The 22,804-nt window shown below is 41.8% G+C and overlaps 1 protein-coding gene across 1 annotated transcript; it reads left to right on the top strand.

Annotated features, from left to right (window-relative positions):
• The first annotated feature begins 10,911 nt into the window (after positions 1-10,911).
• Positions 10,912-22,637, top strand: e2f8 (E2F transcription factor 8). Its single transcript, XM_030048640.1, has 14 exons — positions 10,912-11,259; positions 13,000-13,063; positions 13,176-13,430; positions 13,540-13,693; positions 14,516-14,830; positions 14,962-15,123; positions 17,155-17,292; positions 17,521-17,736; positions 17,850-17,931; positions 18,016-18,529; positions 18,754-19,020; positions 19,439-19,574; positions 20,585-20,919; positions 21,680-22,637. The coding sequence occupies exons 2-14, from the start codon at positions 13,007-13,009 to the stop codon at positions 21,845-21,847; spliced, it is 2,799 nt and encodes a 932-aa protein (XP_029904500.1). The 5' UTR covers positions 10,912-11,259; positions 13,000-13,006; the 3' UTR covers positions 21,848-22,637.
• Positions 22,638-22,804: the final 167 nt, after the last annotated feature.

Below are 22,804 nucleotides of genomic sequence, written 5' to 3'. Positions count from 1 at the left end.
GAGCTTGAAATGAAAAAAAAATGCTATAAATAATTTCTAAAAACTTCCACAGGCAAGACACCATCAAAATAATAGCTATAAAATAAAAATAATTAAACACCATAACAGTGAAGGTGGTCACGGGCAATTATGTCTGATGGGGGCTCAGACAGCTTTAAAATTAGCTCTCCCAAATGACACACATTTGTTCTCAGCTTTAATTATAACCCAATTTTTCTGTGAGATGATACCAAGGGCAAAAGAGGACTGTTTTCTATAAAGACGTGCTGTGGGAGGAGAAACTGTTCCCAATACACAGCCACCTGCTGAAATGATTAAGAGCAAGAAATGGTGTATTGCTCTCTACGTGTGTGTGTGTGTGTCTGTGTATGTTTTTGCAGGTGGGTACAATGGCTGTGGCACAGAGGAAATCCCATCACCACAGGCACAAGCTTAAGCACCTGTTCATCAGCCGAGCACCTCCTCTGAACCAGACTGAACTAGATCCTGCCCACTAACCTCAAGATGGGGATTACAATCTTGTGCAAGTCAGGACAGCCGGACCATCACACACCCTGCTGGGCGTGTTACACACAGACTCCACAGAGACAGTATTTCCAGCGAACACAGAAAGTGGTCTCTGGAATATGTTTCTGATTCTTTCAATTGCCAAGTGTACAACTTTATGGCCAGTCTTTAGCAACAAGTCTTCACTTCCAGCAGGAACATCAATTAAGCAACGGAAGGCTGAATGTTCAGTACACTTTCCTTAGACTCAGCTCTGTCATTTACATTGTCATATATTCACACATTCGTAGTCCGCCGGGGGCCAGCTGGGAAAAAAAAGACCCATGTGTAATTGTGTGCTCTTGGTTTAGAAATTTGTCCAAACAGTAACAAACTGTGCTCTCAGATTCATAATCTGTGCCTTCAAATTCTGAATCCATGCCCACAGGCTTGCAAGCCACACCCTCGGATTCATAATCCAAGAATACGGTTTACAAAATAGGCTATGTGTCCAGATTTCTAAATCTTTGGTTTTTCTCAGGTGACCCCAGGGGGCTCCGTACACCTGTGAATGACTTCTGTCCTTTTTGGTCACTCACAGTTGACTTGTCAGAGCACCTGACAAGACTGTCCAGTACGTTAAGTAAGAAAAATCGAACAGCTTTATATCAGAAAATAATCAAGTGAACAGCCTATAGCAACAGGATATTTGTTGGCCAGTATGCAATGCAAATGTCTCTCAAAACTAAATAAAATTGCCCCTAAAATGAGATCAAACAAGCAAAAAAAGAGTGGAATAGAATAAGTAAATATCTTATCCTGATTTTCAGGGTAATCAAGAACGTCTTTCCTGCCACAGAGCTGAGCAGGAGTATGGCATGTGAGGGACTGGCTTTTACGAGGTCCAGCTAGCCAATCATGTCACCCCATAGTCAGAGCCCCAGCCATCCCACCAGCCCCTGCCACCTGTCCTTCACCCTGCCTCAGGGCTCGGGGACCGGGTGACAGCCAGATGGCTCTTGAGGGCCAAGCAGCGTCCTGAGTGGAGCATCCTCCCCGCCCCCAGCCTCCGGAGCTCCAGGCCCAGTCCTACCTCCATCCTCTGATACCCCCCACACCACCCCCCTTCTCCAATCCAAACCCCAGAGCCCCAGTGCTCGTCAGTGCTGCATGACTGGACAAACACAGTCCTTCACCAAAATAAATCCCCCATCTTTCTCTTGCAGCTGCCTGGCTTGCAAGAAAAGCTTAGCGAGCACCCGTAAGTGCCCTTGTCTTTTCTGCCAAAGCCTTGTTTGCACAGTTAAGATTTTCAACATCACAAATGGCCAGGACACTGTTGCCATTGCTGATTCTTTTAGAGGTTAACTGAAAATCTTGAAAAAGATCATTTTTGTTTCTGCTTTAGAGGAAACCTAAGACAAATGGGATAATAACAGCCAGCCACTACCACCACTATAGATACTCATCACTTATCTGGGCTATCCAGTCAGGGTGTAGGTGGAAAAATGCAACTGTGAATGGGGCATAATGTCTACAATAGCCTCTAAATAATCACACAAGACTGCTCATTTGTCATCTCACCATCCTTTCTCACTGACATTACATTCAATTAATTTCAGACCAGAAGTGCTCTGGCACATATGATCAATCAAACCCTGTCAATGACAAACTACAGCACTGCCCTCTTTCCCAATATCTAGGCAGTGAGCCAACATAACAGTGGAGTGAAGATTCGTAGCTGTGATTACTGAGCATAATGGATGTCTAAACTTGGGGTTGGAATTTAGCGTCAATTCTCACATAGAGCAGAGAGACAGGTCATTATTCAAATCTGTTCAGGTGCCAGCAACAAATTATTACAGCAACTGGTCAACAGGGTGAGCGATATGCAGGAGGCATAGACAAGGCCTGCACCACTTCCTCCCCAAATGAACAAGAGGCTTGCCATTTGTTTGCCAGCATAAGTGAATAATGATAAGAGGCATTGACTGCAGCAATTTGAGTGGTGGCTAGCACAGATGTTGCAGCCCTAATGAACAGGTTGGCAGCTCAGGGAGGGAAGAGCCACAGTGACCTTGGCCATATGTCTGGCAAAAGTCTTCTGGGTAAGGATACACTGTGGAGAAAATAATAAATACTATTTCTTTATGTCACCTTCAGTACTTTTACATGCACATTAACAATTTGAGTTTAACTCAATTCATGCAATATTCTGACTCACCAACTTGTCAGACAAACACCCTTCTTTGATTATTCTAATCAGTGTAAGGTCATATTCAGAATAAACAGAACTCGCTTAAGACATCCTGACTTCTGCTCAACATTTTCATTTACGGGGCATTTACTTGGGCCCTGATAAGAGGTCACATGACACAGTCACCCAGATGCTGTATTTACAAAGAAAACAACATGGTGCAGTGCAGCAGAGAGGAGGGCAGTAGACCAGTTATTCGACAAATTAATCTAAACCAGAAAATATTGCCTTTAACTGCTTACTCCCAATACTCCTGCAGGTGCTTGTGTGTAAACTATCTCTACTGGCAAACATTTACCACCTCATCATGCCAGTATCAGTAGAAACGAGGAATGTGATGAAATACTTACTTTTATACCCATGCTTGGTTACCAGGCCTCTATGATGCCTCTTATATGGAGCATCTATAAAATGCATATCAATTTTCTGGATTCAAGCCTACCTGAATAAGACAGAAATAAACATAAACGTGTAGGGTTTCCCTCTCATCAGAACCTCTTCACTAATTAGGAGGCTATTACAGTATGACGGCAGCAGAGCATTCAGCAGCAAACGCATTCACAGTAAACACCTCATTATCCTGAAGGATTGCACCCGACCGTATCAAAGGCATCTTAATGAGCAGTCAGAAATGACTACTGAAAATAAATACATTATTTCCAATGGTTCTGATTGAGCAATTAATGTCAATTTCCCTCTCATCCTAATTGAGCAAAACCAATAACAGATTCAATTACTGAACGCCCTCTGTCATATTCTGCATGCCCTCCACAAACTCCACCAGAGACTGATAAAAGAATTAGTGCTTTCCTGATGGGGTGTTTGGGGACCTTGCACTTTCTCAGTACTCAGTTCTCAATAGTTTAAGTTGGGTCTGCATCTGACACTTTGGTCTGCACAATGAAAGCATTGCGAGCTTTATTTTTAAACAAAACACATTACTCTGAAACAGAACTGAAAGAAATTCAGTCTGCAGTGTTGTTTTATTTCCAGAGAACCTCAGACATTTGGTGTGTGTAATACTGATGCTGTAAATCAGTATTATATTTGTGACAACTCTGTGTGAGGTCAGGATGTAAATCTAAAACGTGTTTAAAAACAAAAAAGTGTTTTATTAGCACTCTCTTAAGAATGAGACAACATGCGAGACAGATATATGAGAACGAGCCAATACAGTTTTCAGACATCATTAATCAAAGATCAGTGCACAGTTCCTTTTGTTCACCACTCACCACCATGAATCAAGTATGCCTGTCCAAACATGGAAACTACATGCATTTAAATTTGCTTTTCCAATATAATGTCAGGACCTCTTGCACAAAAATGTCACAGAGACCAAGGGTGCATCTATGCTGACTAATATAACACACTGCTGTTGTCAGATGAACACCTTCTTCCTTCAAATTTCAACTTTTCAGGAACTAACAAAAACTGCCTTGTTTATGGCTTAATGGCCATGTATTTCTGAGTTCATCTAACTACCTTTTCCAACAAAGTTGGAAGGAATATTTTCCTCCTGTCTGTTTGTTATCATGATATCACAAAAGTAATAGACATCTTGTTGGTTTTGAAAAGGTTTCCTAACTCTAACACTTGTAACATTTTTTTTTAAAGTTTTTGTTGGCATTTCACCTTATTTGATAATGACAGTAGAGAGAGACAGGAAAGGGAGAGAGAGTTGAATCCAGGCCGCCACAGTAAGGACATTGCCTTGATACATGATACGCACTCTACTCAGTTAGCCACCAGGATGTCCACTTTTTTTTTTTTACTTGAAAATCATCAAAGTAGAGACAACTGAAACATTTCCTCAATCCTTTTTTGTCTACAGCTTGTCTTAATAGTACATAGGCCACTCTCAGGGAATCCTAAGTCAATAAATACCAATACACTAAAATGGGTGAGGGCTGCAATTCTGCTGTGAGACACCCTGAGCCTGGATTCACCTCAGTGCAATGCATCCCTGATTCTCCTCTAATACTCATTGCTTTGCCATATAGGTCCATGATTGCTACTCAATGAGCATTAATATATGGAGCAGGGGCCATGTGCGAGACTAAATCTACAAAGAGAATAAAATCCAATTACCTCCTACCAGGGCGAGTATCACACAGGATCTTGAACTCACACAGCCTAGGTAATTGGGAATGGGGGGGCATGGAGTCTTGCTACACAGAGACCTGAAGTAATTCTCCAACAATGAGATCCCATGTCCATGTTACTACCCCAGTGCTTTCAATTTATTTAAGACAGCTGATGTCCATTAACAGAGACAGCGAGTATTGGTTTGGTCTAGTATAACCCCTCTTCCCTGGAGAGCACCGAGTGTCTAGCCTCGTCTAGTCTCAGGCTGACGATGTCGCCAGGTTTGTGGCTCTTACTGAGGCTTCTAGTGCAATCTGGACGCAATGTTGCTGATGCCTAATTGAGCATGCAAAGGACAAAAACTCAAGCCTATGAATGTATCTTGGCCAGTTACCATAGCAACAACAATGCATAGATAAAACCTGGATTGGTTGGGAATTCATGAACACCTTGCGCCTCATGCTCAATCTCACCACTAGACTCGAGTCCTTCTGCCAGATTTGCCAAAGTCGTTGTGGTGCTCAGCATGGTACTTGATACCCAGAGAGACACTCGGCAATCTGGGATATTTCAAAATAGCAGCTGGGAGCTTTGGTCTCATCAATTAATATTCATGTTCTACAAATTCCCATGTGATCAATTTAACACACCTGATCAAATCAATAATTTAGAGGGGGAGGATCAGGGAGGACAGAGGAAACGAAAGAAAGGACTAGCGAGCCTAAATAATTTCATCCAGCTTAATCCCTGGCACACCTATAACACACACAGTAAAGCCCACTCCATTTGGGACCAAACCAGATTTGGCTGTGGCACAACTCGAACATGCATGCTGTGACCTTTTAAGTCTAAACAGCTGTCCAATCCACAGCTCCTAAGAGTGCGCGCCCCCACATTTTACAAACCCAACTACCCACCCAAAGGATTCAGGGATCCCACCTCTTCAACTACTCTGCCTGAAAACATAATAGGATTCGGCACTGAATGGGCTATGAAAGCTTTAAATCCATTGACTGCGAATATTGCAGAGGAGCAGAGGAAATTTAATCTACATCAAAATAATGAGTAATGTGCTCTGAAGCAACACAGAGATCTATTTAGCGTACAAATGATTTTGTGACTGGTGCCTCCTACCCATGATCAAGATATAACATCTAGGATAAAGGGTAAAACCCTCTATCTCCAAAATATCAACCTTTGTGGAACTAAGAAAAGCATTTTGGGGTTTATCTAATTGTTTCTGAAAGGATTTCATATGCCCAAGGGGTTGTAGATTTTTCTCAATCCATAGAGGGCCAAATAATCCTTCAACTGAAAAGAAATCTGAAGAAATCTGAACAAGGTTTACATGCAACAACAGCACTACATCAGCACAAATGGAAAATAACAGAGTGAAGCAGAATCAGGCAAAACTCATCTGAGTATCAGGTATCCCATCAATTGTAGTGGAGTCTACTGAAGTAACACTGCATTGTGAGTAACAGCCACACAGTACCATAGAAGAGATCACACACTGGCAAAAGGTCTTCAATTAACTTCACACTACACACCGCATTCATATGTGTTATGGATTATGTACTAAAACTATATAACTTTGAATGAGGCCTACTATGTTTCCTTTGATACAAAAGCCAAAATAGGCTGCAATACATGGGTACAATGATGTATGTGTAAAAATAATGGCCTTGAAGTTTATTTATATATTCATTTATTTATTTATTTAAATATTGAAACAACTAGTTCTGGCTGACCCTTATTTACATGTATAAGATATTTGGACAGTATTTGGTTTTATACTCTGGCATAAAAAACAATATATTTTGGCAGAAATTTTTCATCACAATTCTGTTGAAAACCAATGATTTTTTACACATCCATGAAGATTGTTCTCTGGAACATTCGTCAGCCTGCCTTTACTTTTATTTTCCTTTTTTTTTACCAATCAATGCATCTTTGTTAAAAGGCAAGAAGCAACTGTTTTGTTTTTGTTTTTTTATGTTATTTACACTCTACATCTGCCTCTCCTGACTCAGCTGTTTCCAACATCCAAAGCTGACCTGTTCATTCTACCCACACAGGACCCAGTGCAGCGCTCCTTCCCCTCTGTTTTTTACTCAGTGCAGAGCAAACAGGAGGTCATGGGGAATGAAGGTGACATGACATAACTCACCCTTTTCTGGTCTTCCAGGCCATGCAGCACAGGTTTCCTCCTCTGGTGCTGTTGTGGACTACCCTCTGCTCCTGCCTCCATCTTCCGCAGTTGAATATCCAGTGAATACTTCTTCTAGGGAATGGAAGGAAATACCTACTCAGAGTATTTCAATCCCCTTCCCACTTGCTTCCCAACTGTGCTTGCATGAATGTCTTTCCACCCAAAAAAACCAAACTGCCAGTCCATCAACTGTGCTTCATGGAAAAAATGGCATCCAATCTCAGAGAGGCTCCAACCTCAGTCAGATGCCTTGTTTCAGTCATATCATCTCTTCTTGTTTTTTCTTGGTCCCCAGAGACTGGCCTGAACGGGGCATCAGGGCAGAGAATGGGAACCTGAGATGACCATGGCGGCTCCTACTCCCAAATCCATCACCGCTGCCATGGAGATCTGATCTTGCTGGGAGACGTGATCATCATAACTCTCCTCTGGCCAAAAGTTAAACTGTCTTCCACTGGAAAAAAAAAAAAGTGTGTACATTTCAGTTCCCCTGCTGTAAGAAAATAGGCAAACAGTTTTCCAAGTAATACCCACTATTAAAAAAAAAAAAAAAAAAAGTTAAATGTCATATGAAAAAAGGAGCATAAAGCTGGTGTCACTCACAGCTCAGCGGTCAGGTGTGGTATGCTGGGAGTGAACAACTGCTTGTGTTGAGAAATAAAACACGGTCAATTTAAAGCATCAAGGCAGACTGTGGTGCCAATAGGACATAAGAGACACATATAGACTAGCAGGACTGCAGCAATGACATGAAGCTTCATAAACCTCTTTATAAACCTCTTCATGAAAGCCATATTTAAGTAATTTCAAAGTTCCTCCACAGACATAAAATGACTTAACCCTGAGCTCGATACATAAGTTGTTTGTTCATGGTGGTACGACAGGGAAGTACAAGCTGATATCTGCCTGTGTGAACCATCAGAGGACTACTGCAGGTGGAAGGTTTTCACTACTAACATCATGAAGAGCACTTATCAAATCCCCAGCTAACTTTTTGCTGTCGACAAACTTGAAGCTAAGCTGTGCTTTTCAGTTGAGGGTAGCAAACATATTCAGCTTATTCATTAATTGTTAAGAACAAGTATACAGGCATGAATTTCACTGTTAAAATCTGAAAGAAATGCTTGCCGAAGGTTACTGCAAAGGTTTGCAGCATCCCTGCGGGAAAATCTGCCAGACCCCCCCAAGCTGCCTAATATACTGGCTGCTCCGGCGGTTCTGAAACTGGTCTTTATCGCCAATAAATGAAGAAAAACCAATAAAGTAGAAAAACTGCACACTGGCCAACGATATCTGTAATTAGGAATGATGCTCACCCGCACTTATTTTTCCTCTTCCCTGGACGAGATGGTCCTTGCCTCTTGCGTACCGCTGTCCGTCTTCCTCTGGCTGCAAGTGGAGCAGCCAGCCAGCTGCTGTATTCAAGGGCTGTCGGAAATATCGCGAGATGGCTCAAGCGCACAAGTAAGCGAAGTGGCAAAGTGGGAACACTCGAGTTTCCATTAAGTGACAGTTTAGGGACTAAAAGCAATGGAAGCTGTGTCATTTCATAATATCGTTTTGTATTTTTGGTAAACAACTTTAAATTAAACAAAGGGTACTTCAAATTACACAAAGAAAAACACTATACTGGATTTGCCAGTTGTCGTCTGACACAAAAGCGCGAATTCTGCTTTACTCGATTTCTAACTTAAAACTGAAAGAAGCATAGAGCATACATCTCCACCAAGGCGGACCAGTTCTCCAACTTGCTGTTGCATCAAAAGGCATCATCACTACGATTTTAATTGGACGTTAAACTGACTTGCAGAAAACGCACTTTTATGAATTAAAACTGTTTAATCATCTCATGGCAGACACACGGCATTTCATGGAAACTTGTTTATGTTTTCGAGATGTTCTGCCGATGAGAACCAGACATACAGTCAAACCGGGTGGAAAAAAAAAAACTCCTTGAGCGAGGGAAGGACAACTACAGTCCATTCTTGTTATTATGTCCAAACAAAAGCACGTGAATGCGCGACAAGTCGAGTTATTGCTTGCCAAGGCGGAGACAGATTACGAGGCGCACTTGAAAGCAACAGCGGGGTCCCGCTACCTCTCTCACATCCATAACATTACGTCACTGGCTGTCTCCAGCTCCGCCGCGCTCTCCACACATCCTTCGAGGCGCCCGTCGGTTTCCATGACGACTCCGAGAAAGGAGAAGTCTACTGCCATCTAGCGTCGAGAAGTAGACATGGCAATGTGTGAGCCAGAGTCAGTATCAGCTGCCCAAATTTCACCAGTTCAGGTTAAAGTGATGAAATGAGAAAACGAGAAGAAGACTTGAACCAAATGTAGTTGTCCTCAGAAATGCCCCCACTAAGGCCTCCCTGCTAGTAAAAATGTACAGCCAATGTTCTTGGAGAAATAATACAATGACACCATAAGAGACTAAAAACCTCATTTAATTAGTTCTTCATTATCTCGCTATTGAGTACCACAGCCAAGCTATAAGATCCTAAAGATTATTATATAAATATTATTGTGATCCCCTAGGAAATATAACAAATTTGATATAATGAGCTTACTCTAATAAACCCACTGCTAAGTAGCACAGACAACAAGCTCTTGTTGCAAAATTATTAGATGAATACAGTAATGATGCCGAGAGCAAAGTAGAAAACACCGTAACACATAAGGCCACTCTAAACCTGCTACTGAGTTACATTCACACCATCCTAAATATTATAGTCATAAGAAATAAGACACCATAATGTCTATTACAGTTTTTTTTTCTGATTGCTAAGACAGTATCTGTGAAACTAAAGGCTGTTTTCTGCAAAACTCTACACACTAATCATGAAACCTTACACCAAACCTGCAAAACAAAATACATGACTTGTAAAAGCAAACAATTCTTTAAAAACTCTTCAAAAATTTAACTTGTTTTTTGTCAATACAGTACACACAAACCATCATTAAAATAGCATATGAAGCACAAATTTCGCACTGACACCAGTTTGCAATAAAGTTTGGTCATACCTGTGGTAAACACACACACACACACACACAGGTATCCAAATGTGTACAGTACTGATATGTATTCCAAACATAACACACTATTAGAGCAAATATTTATTCATTTATTTATTTATTTATTTTATCACAATGCTCTACTGTAACTCTCCTCAAAAAACAAATACTTTTATGGTAGAAAAAAAGAACAGAAAAAAATTAGGCAAAATCTAGTCTTCATTGCGGGTCTAGTCTTAAGATTTCATCACAGCTCTTCATGCCCTCATCCTCTTCCTCCTTGTGTTTTCACCCCTCTTTCTTTCTAATCAATACCAGCCTCCATTGTTGTCCAAACCAAATGTTTACCTGTGGCCTATTTATAGAGTTCAAGCTCTGATTTGTTGGTAAACTAATCATTTAAAAGTGTTTTCACATGTCTAAATATGGAAGGGCAACTGGCAAAACAGTGTAGCAAAGTGGAGACCAGTGTTTACTGTTTTGATAGAAGAGTTATTAAATTACAGAGTGTACAGCAGAGACCGTGCATTCAGACACACACATGGTAAATGCATTGGCTGCAAGTGTTAATAGTTTCAAAGACAGAGCTTCAACGATCACTGTTAGTGTTTAAGCATTGAGGGGAAAAAACACAACATTGCTACCAGACACACTAGTCCTATAGAAACACTGCATGGATATCATAGTGACAGCACCTAGCCCTAACCTTAACCAGTGGAGATCAAACATGCAGGAGATACTGGATATGTGTGTGAGTGCGTGAGTGCGTGAGCGTCTGTGCGTGTGCGTGTGTGTCTATACAGTATTTGCCGCCCCGCCTGTTTGAGTTTCCAAGCTGGGGGAAGTGCGGGGTCTTCGCGGAGCACCGCATTGCGCATGCTCACACGGGGCGGGCCGTACTACTACCGTAGGTATCGGCCACACAGCAGGGACAAGTAGGCAAACTTTCCCAAGTAAAGTTACTGACCAGTGACCACCAGGAAAGTACAAACCAGAGACCCGCGCACATTTCATACTCCTATTTTTAATTTCTTCGACCATCTTGCACGAAGATACAAAACAAATCCACGTTTAAGTGACACGCAGACGGTATCAATTGGATGTAACCAACTTCCCCGGGATATTTTGACTACACAGCACGTATCAACGCGAGGATGGGACGCTTGGTTTGAGCAATGTCCAGTTGATTATGTGCTGTTGGGTAAGTCTGAACTCTGTAATATAATCTGTAATATATTTCACCATACGGTTTGCTCTTCCTAACCGTTTCATGCGACTAAAAACTTCCATTCCTGTGTCGTATCATCTGTTTCTATTCAGTGCAGCTGCGCCTCGTCGCTCCATAACGTTATCCACTTAACGTTAGCTTTGCATCCCTATCATTTTACTAGTAAGACAAGTCGTGGACGCTCATTTCAGATAATTTTAGGGTAATTTTTCGCTTGCTTATTTCGGTTTGGTAGCGCTAAACCACATCAAACCGCGCGCGCACACGTCTGGCTGCGTATCAACCAACAATAGCAGACAAACTTAGGTTGGTGTTAGCCTGTCGCTGTGGCAACGCGCGCCATAACGTACTTACAGCTCGTGTTTTAGGTGTCTTTGCCACACATTGCACCAAATGTTGCCTATCAAAGTTTAAAGCAGGCTACCGCTGTTAGCGTCTAGACATTCCGCGCCAGGAATTTCAAAAAGTGTTTACCTGCGCGGGACAGTCCTGGCACTTCCTCTAAGCTCGCTCGCGCTGAGCTCCCATTGGCTGCTTCCTGAAAATGGGCGCGTCGATGAGTCCGTTGGGCTCGATGATTCGATGGAACGCGCGTCAGTTACCGCCAATCTCGAGCTGGTGTTTTGATTATATTTGATTTTTCATCACCAAAGAGAGCCAGGAAATATTATTATTATTATCTGTACATTAATTATTCACTTTAATTTATCTTGATTATTCACATTAATTATTCATTAATTATATTATCACCAGATTATCAACGTGTTTGTCTTCGTTAAACGCAATGCAGCCAAAAGTAGGTAAGGCGATTTCTCAGAAGGCAGTTTAGTTAATCACTGTTAATCAGAGAGTAAAAATTCACTTTCATTTAAAGACAAATAAGTTTTGAGTAGCCTGTAACAAAGGTTCGAGCAAGAATTGCATTCGGCTAAAAAAGCAACATTAAACTTATAGGTAACATAGTACAAAGGATAGGAGTCATGCTAACATTTTATACTATGCATTATTAATAATATAAAGTGTTAGCCACAGTGTACGCTTACTATAAATTTTAAAGTAACGGTACATATAGCCTTCCTAAGTCATAATTAAATCACGAATCATGATGATTTTATGCATGAATAAAAGCAGGATGTATTATGAATTCCTGTTGCTAGCCATTAACAAACGAGGAAGACACTTTGGTTGATCTTAAACATGTCTGATCTTTCTCTTATAATTTGTCTATGGGTGCCTGCTAAATGACTTTGGGATTAGTGCCTCTTTCTCTACCATCTTACACTCCATTGCTAAACTGCTTTCCCACCCACTATGTTGTAAAATACAGCTGAGTCTGAGCATGAACTAAGTCCATAAAGTCACAGTGACTTGATCATTTGTTAATGGTGAGCATCAGGAATTCATGATATGCAGTTCATGGATTAAATCATCTTGAGTTATGTATTATTTAAGCATATGACTTCTACTCTTATTATAAAGTGTTCCCAATAAGAATTCAGAAATACTTTTATCAATCCCCGAGGATCAATAAATACTTATATAAATATAACTATCAAAATGAAATACAATTCCCCATGATTACTGCTATTTTCATTGCTGCCTAGTGTTGTCAATGCTTGGCTTCTTAGGTTTTGAAATTACTCTGTGTAGCATAGTAAGTTGCACCTAGATCATCTGCCCTAATTAAGATCCATTCTATTTTTATGTGTGAAGGTGGAAAATGTCAAGTACAGTGACTGAGCCTCAAAATCCGACCAAGAAATCTCATGGCAACAAGGTTAGTACTGAGGAAACTTTGCCTAAATGTTTCTTAGTGCTCAAGACATGGCCTCCGTATTATGAGCTTGTGTCTTCATCATTGTCTTTGCTTTGTGTGTTCTTCTGAACAGGATGAAGTCTTTGTAGCACCTCAGGGCTCAGCAAAAACTCCAAGGAAAGTACTTGGCCCCTGTACAGTACCAGCAGAGAACCTGCTAAACATGGGTCCCCTCACTACGCCTACAAAAGGCAGGGAAATAGGGTCTGGTGAGCCCTGGACACCAACCTCCAACCTCAAAATGCTGATTAGCGCTGCTAGCCCTGACATTAGGAACAGGGAGAAAGAGTTGTGCATGGACAATGATGGAACCCTTGACTCTGCACAGGTGAAAGAAAAAAACTCATTTTGATATGTTAACATAATAGACACTGGCTCTATAAGTAAAGATGTTTAGAGGAATGCACTCCTTATCTGTTTCTCTGATACTCCTGTAGGACACTGAACATGGGGAGGAGGCAGAGAAACTGAGCAGCAGGAAAGACAAGAGTCTGGGTTTGCTCTGTCACAAGTTCCTCGCTCGCTACCCAGATTATCCTGATCCGGCCCTCAACAATGACATCTGCCTGGATGATGTGGCCACTGAACTTAGTACGTCTGGTGAAGTCTTGTATTCCCTGTGGTATATGTACCATTTCAATTACTAGCCCAGAGAAGGAATGTTGCTTTGGTTTCAGTGTGTAACAGAGAGGTGCTCATTGGAAAGTGGGTCATTCAGATGCAGAAAAACAAATTCAAAGCACTATTCTGTTATTTAAAAAATAAAAAAGTCAAAAAGCCTTCAGTAGCTAATGCGCTACAGATTAAAAACCTGAGGTATGTGCTGAGCTTCTCAGAGTGTCAGCACAGGTGGGTGATTTGTTTTTCTTGTTTGTGGTTCATACATTTATTAAACTCTGGTTTGAATATCTTATCTCCTTTGATCATTTAGTTTCTTTCAGTTTCATGTACTAATGGCGATACTAATAGGGTTCCCGTGGGCCTCGACTATCCTCAGTGGTTTTCTGGATGTGAGAGAAATGAAATAAGGCCTTCAAAGTTTTTGACAATAAAATTGATGGCATTGAAAGTACTTTTTATTAAAATATAGCATCCAAATTCATCAACATGCCTCAACACTCACAAGCATTAACATTTCACATCCTGAGGAAATCCTGTGATGCACATTTTTGTTGACACAACAATTTTTAAAACTGATTTGACAAGGAGTTTTGAAATTGATTTTTTTTTTTTTTTTTTTTTTTTCAATTAGGCCTCTTTGAGGTTTAATTTTGACTGAACAAATTATGCCAATTTCAAGTCCTTGAATTTTGCTAATCAAGATTTAGAGAGTAATTTTGATATCCAAGTATAGGATTTTAAATTCCTTTCAAGTTGCACTAATATGTATGTTTCACCTCCCCATTGGCACAGATGTGGAGCGCCGGCGCATTTACGACATTATGAATGTGCTTGAGAGTCTGCACATGGTGAGCCGCTCAGCCAAGAACCGCTACACGTGGCATGGACGTGCCAACCTGACTCAGACCCTGGCCATTTTGAGGCAAGTGGGTGAGGAGCATCGGTATGGCCAACAGATGCAACAGATTCGGCAGCGCTGCCTGGACAAAGAGTTTGATTTTGATGGGGAGGAGAGGGAGAACGAGGAGGTGGCAGATTTGGAGGGCGGGGAGCTGGGACAAAAGGAGATGTTCTTTGTGGAGCTTCCAGGAGTCGAGTTTAAAGCAGGTAAGAGACTGTAGGACTCTGTGTGATATTTCAAGCTGTACTCAAAAGACTTTAACAATCCGGAGCTAACCCAAGTTCTCATGGTTTTGTGGTATTCTGGTTTGGTTATTTTGTCCCTTTGTTTTCTCCAGCCTCTGTGAACAGCCGGAAAGACAAGTCTCTGAGGGTAATGAGCCAGAAGTTTGTTATGCTCTTCCTGGTTTCCAGTCCTCGTGTGGTCAGTCTGGACGTGGCTGCCAAGATCCTCATCGGAGAGGACCAGGCAGCAGATCAGGACAAAAATAAGTTCAAGAGTGAGTAAACAGACTGACATTGCCAACTGAGTCCTTAAGCCGGCAGTATACTTCAAAAGACCTAAGACGAAACAACAAAACAACACTGTGCATGGTGTACTCTATACCCTGGAAACAAGACACCACAACAGAGAACAGCAGACTATGCCCATGTACCTAATTGATTTATCACCATGTCATGTTAAATATAAAATATAAAAACAGATTTCCAAGAGTGGCAAAAAAGGAAACTATAAACATGATCAAGACAGAAGCCTAACATGCAGCTGTACTTTTAAGCCTTTGTGTTTTTTGTTCAAGGTCATAAACACCCTGAAAGGTGTGTATTTTAAGGCTGCAATAAAATTGAAAAAAAACAAAAACATTTTTTATACACCATGATGGTATCCCTCCAAAAGAGTTTTCATGTTTACTATCACCATATTTGGTTTTCCTCTTTGTGCAAACATCCTAAAAGCATGCCAAATGCACCCTCAGGTGGGCTGCAGCAACATCAGAGGGCTTCGTCATCAAGTAGAGCCAATCCAGCACACGTGTATGGAAAACCACTACTACCTTTTCATTGCCAAGTGCTTTCGATTTTTTTTCACATTTCACATTTTTTGTCCTCAGTTCTTCAAAAAACAAACAAACAAAAAAAAAAAACAGCACAGTGTCATGCCATGCTGCTTTTAAAAATGGACGTCCCTGCCTCAAGTTCCATCAGTGGATGCGTAATTCACCTAATAGTGTTAAAGTTGATCTGTCTACAAATCCTTGGCAACCTACCTCCTCAGGGCACGCTGCGGTTTTCCAGAGTCACTGCTTGACTTCAGCTGCTGAAAGAGGATACATGAGCATTTTCATTCACCGTATCTTCCCATGGCACTTGGAACTCCTCACAAACCACTGTGACTGTGACCACAGCATCGAGTCTAGCCTCAGGTTCGAGCTGTTTCCCAAGAGTTACAAGCTGTTCCCCTAAATCCACCACCATCTGCCAATCTTACCACGCCCTTAGCTGTCCCATAACCTGAGTACTGAAAATAGCTTCCGTCTTGATCTTTTTCCCCCTCCCTGACAAACTTGATCTTAATATCCTGTGTCCTATCAGACAATGAATTAATCTCTTGCTTAGCCTCAGTTGCAGCTGCTAGGTACGTAAGCGCTTGGTTATGTCTCCTGGTCTGTCCTCCCTGGCACAGACTTGTTTTACAAGCTGAAATACTATACCTAATCATGCCTATACCTGAACTTAACGGACAGCCAGAATCGTCACCTATCATTAAGTAAGATTTTGGGGAGGAAGTAACACATAATAAGTTGCACCTATGATTACACTAATAAGAAGCCTACATCATCGCCTGTATAGAATCACTTACGCCATACACCATGGAGCACCTGTGGCCTTGTTACACTTCTCCTATAATATCTCTGTGTTTTCCTCCTCTGTGTAAAACCTTTTACTGAACAACCAGATATGTTTACTCACCTTAATTTTTCACTCTAGCCCAATTTACATTATTGTTCAATTTATTCAGTGTCATACATGGGCGATATAACTACCGTGATATACAGGCTTCCTTTCCCAGCCTACCCTGAGGGCTGGCACAGGGACAGCTCATACACAAATTGAAATTTTTATTAACCCTGATTTTATTTTATTTTATTTTTTTATTCAACTGTACTTTGAACTTTACAATGCTTTCCCCCTTTAGTTGTACCTTAAAGCCCTTTTTAACATTTGATTTTCCCAGTCATTTATTACCTATCAGCCTACAAATAAACATTCAATTCTCAGTCCAAATCTCTGATTAAAAAAATGGTCAGTAGAGTTGACTGTGCAGCCGAGCACATCAATTTCTAAGTCAGTTTTGGTATAAGGAAAGAGCTAAGCAAGATTAATATTCCTTTACACTCAAACCAGAGATGCTTGGTTTGCTGTGTTTCAACGAGATGCAGGGCCTGTGTGTGTATGTGGTTTATCTGTCCACTACTATTATTGCAGCACTCAATCTCACTTTTTTCTTCACCCCCCTTCTGTGTTTGTAGCCAAAGTGCGCCGGCTGTATGATATAGCTAATGTGCTGCGGAGCCTGAAGCTGATAGAGAAAGTTCATGTGACAGAGGAGAGGGGGAGGAAACCAGCCTTTGAATGGGTCGGCCCTGAAGAATTCCCCAAAGTGAAAGGTATTGGCAGACTTCCACCCCTCCATGTGACTTAATAAAAATACCAAGGGGTTGTGTGGTCCTGAGGGTACACAGGGTCACAGGGTCTTGATTTGATATTTATGGGTTATGCACAGAGTATGAGTTTGGACTTGTTTTATGACTTTCCATTTCTTTTGTTCAAAAAAAAAAATCTGTCAAAAATAATCTACTTTAGTTCCACAGAATGAACAGTAAATTCTGTTTCAGATGCAGAGAGCTCCACATCTGGCTATCCGCCCACAAAACGCAGGGTATTGGAGTCCCGTGCCTCAGTAGAGAACTGTGCCAAAAACCTCTTTTCATCACCCGGTGGTAAACGCAGCTTCACTCGACACCCCTCTCTCATCAAGCTGGCCAGGAGCATTCAAGATGACCGTCGCAAGATCAACTCAGCCCCCAGCAGCCCTGTCAAGAATGTCATCAGTAAGTAAAAAGTGTTTCTCCTGAGAAGGTCTCCATTGTTGACTTCCAGTGTGTTTATTGATGGAATCAAGTCCAGTGTTTGAATATTCGTTTTTGGTCTCTTTTCCCCTTAGGTGATTCATCAGTCACTGACTTTCCTAACAAAATGGCCCAACTCGCTGCTATTTGTAAGATCCAACTTGACCACGAGTCAACGTAAGTATGGCTTCGTCTAGAGTTTATGTTTTCACTTTTTCAGCTCTGCAGAAAAAGATGAGTGTTAATCTTCTTCTGTTACAGCACTGGAGATAAAGTTTCAAAGCCTGCTGTTACTAAGGTGGTTGCAGCTGTCCCGGAGCCACAACCAGATGCCGCAAAACCAAAGGAACCTCCACAGGCACCAGCACTAACTCCAACCCAGGAGCCCAGAGTCAACACTACTGTCCACCTCACCCCCCACGCCACACTCCCATCCCAGCCCACAGGGACAGTGTCCTATTTCCCTGCCCGGTGTTCACCCATGATCCCTGTGCTGTTACCTCAGCAGGGAGGAAGTGTGCCCTACGCCCTGTATTTGCAACCTTCTTCCTTCAGGCCACATCTTCATGACAGGCCACAGCCAACCAGTCTCGCCGTACGCTCCATGACATTCGAGGACAAGACCGGGCAGAGCCCCACCAGCCAATCAGCTGATAAAAGCCAGCTTGCTTCCAGGGCAGCAGAGCTCAGCCCCTCAGCCCCCAAGCGGCTGTGTTCAGAGCCAGCCTCAGAGAGCAGCCCCTCCAAAGCCAAGAGAACTGACTCCAGCTTCAAGGTACGGACCCCACTGAGCACTACTTCAGCAATTGTCATTCGAACAAGAGTTTTTATGTGACCCAATGACGCATGCCCTGAAATAAATTACAACAATTAATAGCAAAATAACTCCTGGAATGATTTTTATATTACCCTTAAAGGATGGTTTTCTTACGACTTCATATCCAATACACAAAACGTTTTCACATTGGTTTTGTGTTATTTCTCCCTGGTCTGGTGTAGGATACTTCTCCAAAGCTGTGTGACATCCTGCAGGCACGTTTAAAGCCCCGTCGTGGGGGTAATCTCTCCAGTCGACCGTCCCCTCGCGCCCTGCACCTGGACCCGGAGTTCATTAACACCCCCGGCGGTGCCACAGCCAATCAGGCGCTAGAGCAGAGTGTGGAGACGTTCCTGGAGAGGGAGGACAAAACAGTGAGCTCTGACAGCGAGGCAGGATTAACCCCCATCCGAGCTGTTCCCCTTACACCTGGACACATCCACACTGAGGTACACACACAGACAAACTGCTTACTCGGCCATATTTACCACCAGAAAGGTGTTTAGATTACTGCAATTGGGAAAAGTGCCACTCAGAGGTATTTCAGCACTGACAGCCACGCTATCTATGGCACACTAATAGACTAAGAGTTGTGAAACAGTATATTATAAAACCGATTGTATGTAGAGAAAAGTGCTTATTTACTGCGCGTGTGATGTTTTGGGTTATTAAACAAAAGCAAGCATTAAAAGTCTGAATTATGTAAAAAAAAAAAAAAAAGAGCCTCAAAGGGATGAAGGCTTTGTATTCACAGTGAACAGTGTGAAATTTAATTTTCTCAGCACCCAGTGGTGCATTTTGTAGCCCTTTCTTGTGTTAATTGATTCAGCAGCACTATATCTGATGCCATTTTCTCTACCCATTCAGACTTTGGTGCCAGCAGGATACTTGATCCCACTCTCCCACCAGTCCCTCATCGGCTACAAGGATCTTCAGGGCTCCAGCAGAGAAAGCAGCAAGTCCTTAACTCCCACCTACAACATCTATCACACACCAACTGCAGGTATAAACATACCGTATTTCACCAATTAATCGCCCGGGCGTTTAATATGCAAAATCGACTTGGACCCCGGGCGTTTAAAAGAACCAGGCGGCTATTCGCTGCAGGCCTTTATTTATTTTTGCACCAGGTCATTATCGTGATGACAGCTACTGTCCAACATATTTTCAGTTGGTCGATTTAATATTACGGAACACCCTTTTGTTCTAACGTTAGCTAGCGCTCTTATTTTGACAGAAAACGGAAGTGCCGCACTGTTATTGTGCGGCTAACTGTTTACTTCTACAAAAATAAGGTGAACAGCCTTATTTTGGGTTACCTCAATATAATGCAAATAATCGCCCCGGCGGTTATTCGGGTGGGCGTTTAATACGCAAAATGCGTGCAGACCCCAGGCGTTTATAAGAACCCGGCGGCTATTTGCGGCCGGGCGATTAATTGGTGAAATACGGTATCAAAATATACAGAAGGGATATAAAAAATATAATAATAATAAAATGCTACTTATTAGTCTGCCACATTATTAGTCATAAAATATGGTTTCTACTGTGTGTTTTCTTTGGTCCAAACCATGCTGAAAAGGCTCATTTTGCTGCATCTTTTTACTTTGTTCATTTGAAGTTCACACTACCCAACTGCAAGCCCTGAAATATTAAGCACTAATAAAAATCACATGTACACATATGCATTTTTCGGATGGTTTCTCTTGCTGGATCATATTAAATTTTCACTCCTAATAAACTGCACCACAGCTGGCTTAGAGACATAGAAGATACATGTTCAGGTGTCTTGGTGCAGTTACCCAAGTTCAAAATGTTACTTTTCTAATGTGCAGTTGCTCCAACCGAACACAGAGATACAGTTGTTTTTTTTTTTATATTGTAAGCTTATTTGTGAAATTAGCCCCAAATTTTTAAGTTGGCATCAAACAAATCTTAAAATGTCTGAAATTTAACCTGTGGAAACTTGTGGTCAACTTGCTGACAACAAAATGATGGGTTTGTCTCTCTCAGGCTCCAGACCTCCACCAGCCCAGGAGATCACCCCCACCAGCCTTCCTCTCCACAGACCTGCTGCCGCCTCTCCACATTCCACCCAGGGCCACCGCATCCACAGCCCTAGCCCCGCCATCCTCAACTTCACCCTGCAGAACCTGGGCCTGATCTCAGCACCCAGCCCAAGCAACACTTACGTTCCCCCACAGACCCCAGAGCGAGGTAACACCCTGCTCAGCCCACTGCCGCCCCATCTGCAGCAGAGAAGCATGGTGTTCGTCAAGCCCATGTCTCCTGTGCCTGTCCAGCCGTCTGTGCCGGGGCAACCGCTGACACTCATCAGCGTACACCAGGTAAAAGAAAACACTACTGTATACACTGTATACAAAGTGCTAAAGGGAGCCCACAAAAATATTCAGTACCTTTTAATTTTTTCTGCTTTGAAGACTCCTTCCACTCAAAGTGTCTTTTTCTTATGTTTATGTCCCCTAAAGCATCTGACTTTGACTATACTGACTTGTATCTCTGCAAAGTGTGTCACTAGCGAGGTTTTTTCACATTCCTCTACTTAAGATGAGGCATCTGTGCTCTTCCCCAAAATCTGAGATTCAAACGTACCCCAGGCCAGCTAGGTATAGTATGTCACAAATACAGCAGCCAGTCCTGTCAACTGATGGGATGGTGCTTCCCATATAATTAGTTCTAGCTCCGCCAATTGCATGAGTGGTTTAGTTTAAAAAAAAAAAAAAAAAAAAAAGGCCAGCACAAAATGGCTGTTTCATATGAACAATATTAGTGTGACTAAGAGATTCGCTGAAAAAAAATGCTGAAAAGGTCTTTACATGGTTAGATTATCCGATGCGATGCAAATCATGAGCCGGTGTGCCAGCAGGGAGGGGCGTGGCCAGGGACCATTTACATGTTCATGATCCGGACATACTCACTGAGTGCAAGCTGTAGAGTTGTATCTAAGCTGTTCAGAAAATTGTTATTGGTACTGAATGATCACCATGAAAAACCTTGTAGTCTTTAGTGTGCAGACTCTACATTTTAAACAAAGCAAAAAACCAGTCTAACTGAAAACTGTTGGTTGCTGCTGTTTCTTTCGGCCAGCCTGTGATGACCACGCCCAAAGGGACAAGCCTCTCTCAGCAGAGCTTCTTCCACACACCTGTCTCCCTCTCACCTCTGGCTGCTGTGGTGACCAGCGGGGGACACTCAACCTCCAAAACTGTTTACATCCCTCAGAGGAAGCTGGACGTCAGCACCGAGGACTCCTGAAGGCCTGGCCACCCTTCCTTTGTTGTTGTATGAGATGCATTTATGGGTATAACATTTGTGTTGGTGCTGTATTGGTGTTCGTTTTTCATTACTTCTGATGGCTGGCTTGGTGTTCTTCCTTAGCTGTATGTGGAAAATACAGGAGGTAACGTAGCATTTCATTGCAGACTCATTGCCTTCATCTCATCACAGACAACTCCAAAAATAGTTGTGATGCAGAATGCAGCCATGGACACTGAGAAAGAGATTTACCATGACCATTTCATACCCATCTGACCATATTCTGAGGAACACCATAACATGTGCAGTATGATATGGTACAAACTGTTAAACTGCATTCCAGAGGACATTACCAAATGGTGAAGGGTTATTTTTCATAGTTGTCTGAATAATTTCTGTGAATATGGGTTACATGAATGCCAAAATGTTTTGAATTTTCAGAGTAACAAGCATAGTGAATGTCCCATATGTGCCATAGATAACAAAAACAACAAATTCACCTCAGCCTAAATGGAAACAGAAGTTTTTAACTGAAAGATGGATTTCATTGGAAAGCATTGTAGATTTGATTGTTTTGTGTATAACTAAAACTTAGAAAGATTACAGCTTTTGCACATGTACATGTCAACTGTTACCCTTCAAAAGTGGAATTGTGAAGATGAATATTTGTAATGGATTCTAAGACTAATCAGACATTTTGATGAATTTAATTTATGAGAAATTACCATCATTTCAAATGTCATACTAAATGGAAAATGCAGAATACATTTTTAATATTGTTTTCTAAGAATGTGGTCTGTTTTCATTTCACACCAGTTTTCCCTTTATTTCTCCCCTCCTCTGCTGTCTTGGTCAGAGTTGTCAGTCTGTCCATCAAACTGCAATGTATTCATATTATTCATATTACAGTTTAAGCACTCAATTACATGCTTACAATTCCAATCATATATGTACACA

The sequence above is a fragment of the Myripristis murdjan genome, chromosome 3 (assembly GCF_902150065.1).
Source record: "Myripristis murdjan chromosome 3, fMyrMur1.1, whole genome shotgun sequence".
Classification (NCBI taxonomy): Eukaryota; Metazoa; Chordata; class Actinopteri; order Holocentriformes; family Holocentridae; genus Myripristis; species Myripristis murdjan.
Note: the sequence above shows the minus strand (reverse complement) of the source record. Positions and strands in the feature narration are given on the sequence as shown.